At 37.3% G+C, this 6,000-nt stretch overlaps 1 protein-coding gene across 14 annotated transcripts in view; it reads left to right on the top strand.

The window, feature by feature from the left end:
• Positions 1-410: 410 nt before the first annotated feature.
• mark2a (MAP/microtubule affinity-regulating kinase 2a) overlaps positions 411-6,000 on the top strand; it is a 41,658-nt gene continuing 36,068 nt past the window's right edge. For 10 of the 14 annotated variants that reach the window (XM_026938495.3, XM_026938502.3, XM_026938500.3 and 7 more), the window contains exon 1: positions 412-1,666. In XM_026938495.3, the coding sequence (XP_026794296.1) occupies positions 1,616-1,666 (51 nt within the window). In that variant the 5' untranslated portion in view covers positions 412-1,615. Of the gene's footprint in view, positions 1,667-6,000 lie in introns of all 14 variants that reach the window. The other 4 variants (XM_026938506.3, XM_026938501.3, XM_026938505.3 and 1 more) reach the window with 2 other exon arrangements.

Genomic DNA, 6,000 nt, shown 5'->3' with positions numbered 1-6,000 from the left:
ACGACTTAACAACCCGTAAATACGAACTTCCCAACTCGTAAATACGACTTAACAACTCGTAAATACGAGCTTCCAAACTCGTAAATACGACTTAACAACTCGTAAATACGAGCTTCCAAACTCGCAAATACGACTTATCAACTCGTAAATATGAACTACCCAAACCTAGTAAATACGACTTCCCAAATCGTAAATACAAACTTCCCAACTTGTAAATACGACTTCCCAAATCGTAAATACGAACGTCCCAACTCGTAAATACGACTTAATAACTCGTAAATACGAACTTCCCAGGAACACTTGAACGCACAGTAAGACCGCAAAGCGCGTTAGAGATGGAGGGGCTTTTATATTGTAGCACCACCTGCGGCCGGAAGTGGAAGAGGGAGGGGCTTTTATCTTGTAGCACCGCCTGCGGGCGGAAGTGGAAGAGTCGACTGGGTTCACGCTGCTGTGTTGAAGGCAGACAGCGGAGCGCGGTCCGGGCGCTGCAGTAGCCGCCCAGCACTCAACTGCCTTCAGCAGTCATTCGGTTTCTAGCGTTTAGAAAGCTGCGATTTCGGTGTACTCGTCGATCGAGTAGGTGCTGAACGCGCTCGCTGTCGGCGCCATTACTTTCCCCCGGGCAGCGCACTGAAGCCGAGCGCTCAGCTAAATGCTGCTGGTTAGCAGCTGGAGAGTGTAATATGAATTTCAGGCAACGCAGTCGGAGCTGCAGCGCCAATCAGCAAGGCATCGGTGTGACGCTGATGCGCGGTGATCATTAGCCAAACTGAACTCATCCTGATTACCGGGCTGTCAGGAATCAACCCTCGAGGGAAGCAGATATTCTCAGCGTAGAATGATAACATTATTTAGCGTTACGGGTTTATTCTTCCTCCGAACACCGCGGATGTGAGCATCGGCTAGTCGGTTAAAAGCAGGCGACATCACCAGCTAGCCTGTTAGCTACCTAGCTTTCTGACTTCCCCCAAACTTTTTGTACAGGTTTGTTTTGCTTGACTAACTGCTGCTCGATCTGAAATTCAGATTGTTCATGCTCACATGATCCACCATCCTCTACAGCATCTACAACAGCTTCTTATTCCTGTATTTCATCGGAGCAGGGACCTGCTGGATTTTCTGGCCTAACTTGAAACCGAGTTTCAGTCTTTCAAGTTAGAAATCATCTTTTTTTATTCAACTAACCAAGCTCTTTTATTTGATCTGTCAATTACATACACAAATTACAGTATCGATTCCGTTTTTATTGTACGGTACTCCTGGAAAAATCAACAATAACAACACATTAGCATGCTTGCTAACTAGGTTGAATACTTAGTTAGCCTGCTGCAGTTATTTGTTAAGGTTACTAGTTAGCTGACTAGCAAACCGCGCGTTTAATAGAAGAAAGGAGTCTGCTATTTATCGTCTGATTTCAGAGGGAAAAAGGGAAACTTCATGAGCAGGGTAAAGCAGCTCAGTATGACCTGACTAGCCCGGATCTGCAGCCTGGCTGTGCAAGCTCGCTAGCTGATCTGGCAGTGGACTTCGGACAGAAAAAAAAACAACACAGATGTCACTTTTGATTGAATTTTTTAGAGCCGTGAACTCGTAAACAATTTGAAGATTGAAGATGACAACGCGGACTCCGATGTTATCAGTCATCGAGCATTCATCTAGCCAGGTAAGAAAGTCATCTCGCTGCTGGGACGGAAGAGAGAAAAGTTTGCTTACTTCCTGATGGCTTGCTAACACTCAGGAGCTAGCATGTGAGTGACGAACTAGCACGTATCTGCCTGACGAGCTGGCTGGCTTTTCAGGCTCTCTGTTTACCTACTTCATGAGAAAAGTCACTATTGACAAGCTAAAGAACAAATAATTCTAGCTATATTTACATTCATGTACATTTCAGGTGTAGAAATGGCATTAAAAATGTCTCCCAACGCTTACAAGCGAGTTCCTTTTACTGAGAGCTAGTTACAGCGAATACACTTTTACAGACTGTTAAAACAACCTTAGTACGAATTTATTCCACATAAATTCTCTCAGTAATGTCCCAAAAAATGTAATATATACATTTCTGAAGCCTTCTGAAGAGAGTATCACTTTCTGTGTTTGAGTTTGATTGGATATGACTGTATCATAACACAGAAATAGATAATTAACCCTTTAAATCTACCACTACACTTTCTGTAGCCTGTAAATAACAAGTTTAATAATCATTTATTCAACCAAAATTCTATCAGCAAAGTCCCAAAAAGGTCTGACTTTCCCTTATCAGCTTAACTATTTAACATTTAAGCATGTGAATATGTGAGAGTATCACTTTCTGTGTTTGAGTTTGATTGGATATAGATAGTTAACCCTTTAAATATACCACTACTCTTTCACAATCTGTTATAACAAGTTTAATAATCATTTATTCAACCCAAGTTCTATCAACAAAGTCACAAAAAGGTCTGACTTTCCCTTATCAGCTTAACTATTTAATATTAAAGTGTGTAAATATGTGAGAGTATCACTTTCTGTGCTTGAGTTTGATTGGATATGACTGTATCATAACACAGAGATAGATAATGAACCCTTTAAATCTACCACTACACTTTCACAACCTGTTGTAACAAGTTTAATAATCATTTATTCAACCAAAATTCTATCAGCAAAGTCCCAAAAAGGTCTGACTTTCCCTTATCAGCTTAACTATTTAATATTTAAGTGTGTGAATATGTGAGAGTATCACTTTGTGTTTGAGTTTGATTGGATGTAGATAGTTAACTCTTTAAATATACCACTACTCTTTCACAATCTGTTATAACAAGTTTAATAATCATTTATTCAACCCAAGTTCTATCAACAGAGTCCCAGAAAGTCTGACTTTCCCTTATCAGCTTATTAATATTTAATATTAAAGTGTGTAAATATGTGAGAGTATCACTTTCTGTGCTTGAGTTTGATTGCATCATAACAAAGGTACTGACAAATTATCCAGTGTTTTTGTGTAAAGTTGACTTGGTATTTTATTAAACCAGGGTTTGGAAAAAATGTGTAAAAGATGAAATTTTTTATATAAGTCTTTCAGGATTGCTTGTACAAAACATGACTTTCTCTAGCATGTTGTTTTTTTTTTTTTTTTATGCAATAGGTGCTATTGAAACAGCTTTTCTACAATGTACAATCCTGTTTCTAATCTAAATTATTATTAGACATTAGAAATTATTAATAAAAAAAAAAAAAGAGTTATTTTAGTGTTTGTGCAGACGAGATGACCCAAATATAAACATATCTTGTTTTGGTGGATTTTTAAGACATTAGCGTGTAGCTGGTGAATGAGTTGTCTCTTTTTTTTTTATAAATATATATATAAAGACTGTGTCTATGCCTGACTGCTTATATACTTTACAATAGTAACACTAGTAACTATTAACAAAATCCCAAATAATTCTAGTTATATTCACACTTACAAACATTTTTCGGTGGAAAGACTTTAAAATGTCTCCTAACGCTTAGCTTTTGGTGATGTCGCGCTACACCACACAGTCTTGTGTATCTGAGTTCTTCCTTTTTTATTGAGAGCTAGTTAACACTAGGTCTACTTGTACTTTAGGTCTACTTTCCCAGCCTGTTAGAAGTGAAATAATCATTTATTCAACTTAAATTCTGTCAGCAAAGTCTGAAAAAGTCTAACTTTCCATTTGCTGCTTAAGAATTTAATGTTTACGTGCCTGAAGACATGAACGTGTCACTTTCTGTGCTTGAGTTTGATCAGCTTTTCGATGACTGTATCGTTACACAGCTGTACTCACACAAGTTAGCCAGTGGGTTTTCTGTAAATTGTTTGTGTGTGTGTGTGTGTAAAATGGGTGTTTTATTAAACCAATGCTTGAAAGAAAAGTGTAAAAAATATATGTTTGAGGTTTTCAGGATTGCTTATTCAAAAATTCAATTTCATTTATATAGCGCTTGTAACAAAGGACATTGTCATAAAGCAGCTTTACAAATTTTTTTTACATTTATCCCTAATGAGCAAGCCAGAGGTGGCACTGGCAAGGAAAAACACCCCGAGAAAACATGAGGAAGAAAGCTTGAGAGAAACCCATCCTCATCTGGGCCACACTGGATAGTGTGGTTATAAATCATTTCTCTTCTATAACTCTACATATATTATAGAGCCAAGCAGTGCTAATTGTGTTGAAAGGCACTTGAGTATTCATTTCTGTCTTCATTAGACTTTTAACTCTGTCCTATTCAAGTGAAGTTCAGTGGTTGAGGTTTAAGCGTAAACTGTTTTTGGGAAGTGTAGTCATTAGCCTTTCCACAAAACATGACTTTATCATGCACTCTTTACTTTTCACTTCTACACCTGCACCTATTGAAACATCTTTTCTACAACATAAATCGTGTCTTATTTTTAATCTGTTTATTAAAATAAGAGATATTTTGTCTCACAGATGAGTCCAAGTTTGACCTGCTGACACATATATAAGCATATCTCATTCTGGTGGATTTTAATGACGTAATACTTTTCTTCTTTGGAATGTGGTGGAATGTAATTAACATTTACTATCAATCTTAATAGTTGAGACAATGAAGTGGCTGCTTGCGTAATCCTGTAACTTCCATTTTCCATTTAAAGTGTCCCAGGTTCACACTGAGGACATGTTGGAATGAACAAGGAAGCAGATTGTATTTAAACAGCCTTTATATTAACCATGTAACCCTTTCCAGTGCACCACCAAAACTTCTGCATCCCAATTCTGTGATCAAAAATAACTTACTATAGTTCATATTCAAGCCTGAAACATGCAACAAAGCAGTGTTTTTTTGCAGTGTTGAAGCTCTTTGATTTGTAATGCTTGGTTATTCCATGAAGTAGTATATGTAAATGAATAAACAAGAGCATTCTGCTTTTGTAAACGTCCAAACTGTCAAAAAGTGTCGAGGAAATAATCATGTTGTGCTCGGGGCTGTTTTGGTTTTTACCTTACCTGAAGCTCAAAGAGAGTTTCAGCCCGTCTTGTTTTAAAACACAGCGACTGGACAAGTTTTGTGCTACAGCGAGTCCGTTTAAATCAATAGCCGCATTCAGGATTGGTTAGATATCTTCACAGGAAGGGAAATTCCCTACTTTGGAAGCCATACTGGCTGATTGGGCATGTAGCAACATTTCACTGTGTTTTTCACTTATGTAGCTAGACTCATGTTTACGGCTGTAATCTGGCTGATCTTTGTCTGTTTCATGATTTGTCAAGTGTTGCAGAGATAATGTTAAAAAAAAAATCCAGTGTGTTTGCAGTTGTCTGTTCCCAGGGTGTGTACTCTTACTGTGAGCACTGGATTTATAGCATGGAAATTTTTCCAGAGTGATGATGATGTTGGGAAATGATGAAATTACAAGTGTGTTTTTGCCAGCTAGCTTTCCTACAGTTTCAGCGATATCTTTTATACATTCTTTGCTTCTGGTTTAGATTATGTTTCTATGCTCAAGCTGAGATTGGAACTTTTCTAGGCTTCAGTTTTAGAGGAAGGATTTTCAATATTTAACTTGTATATTGGGAAATTTTCTGTTAGGCATTTGATAGGTGATTTTTCTAGGCTTAGGTTTTAGTTTGGGAATTTTTAGGGAAAGTTCTAGATTTATGGTTTAGATTGGGAAATTTCTAGACCCAAGTTTTATATCAGGAATCTAATGGGCTTATATTGTAGACTGGAAATTTTCTGTTCTTAGGTGTTTGATTGGTATTTTTGTAGGTTTAGGTTTTGGATTGGGAATTTCTAGGCTTTTAGATTAGGAATTTTCTATGTTTTAAGTTCTGATTAAGACTTTTCTGTACTTAGATTTCAGATTGGGAATGCTCTAGGCTTTGGTTTTAGATTGGGAATTTTTCTAGGCTTAAATTTTAGATTGGGAATTTTTCATTTTTACTGCATGGAAGCTCAGTGGAATATATCCGTGAAAGTAGAGTTACTTTTTGTTGTTTATGACGTGTGGTTCCACAATATAATAATACTGTACTAGTG

This window comes from Pangasianodon hypophthalmus, chromosome 15 (assembly GCF_027358585.1).
Source record: "Pangasianodon hypophthalmus isolate fPanHyp1 chromosome 15, fPanHyp1.pri, whole genome shotgun sequence".
In the NCBI taxonomy this organism is placed as follows: Eukaryota; Metazoa; Chordata; class Actinopteri; order Siluriformes; family Pangasiidae; genus Pangasianodon; species Pangasianodon hypophthalmus.
This window is presented reverse-complemented; position numbering and strand designations above follow the sequence as displayed.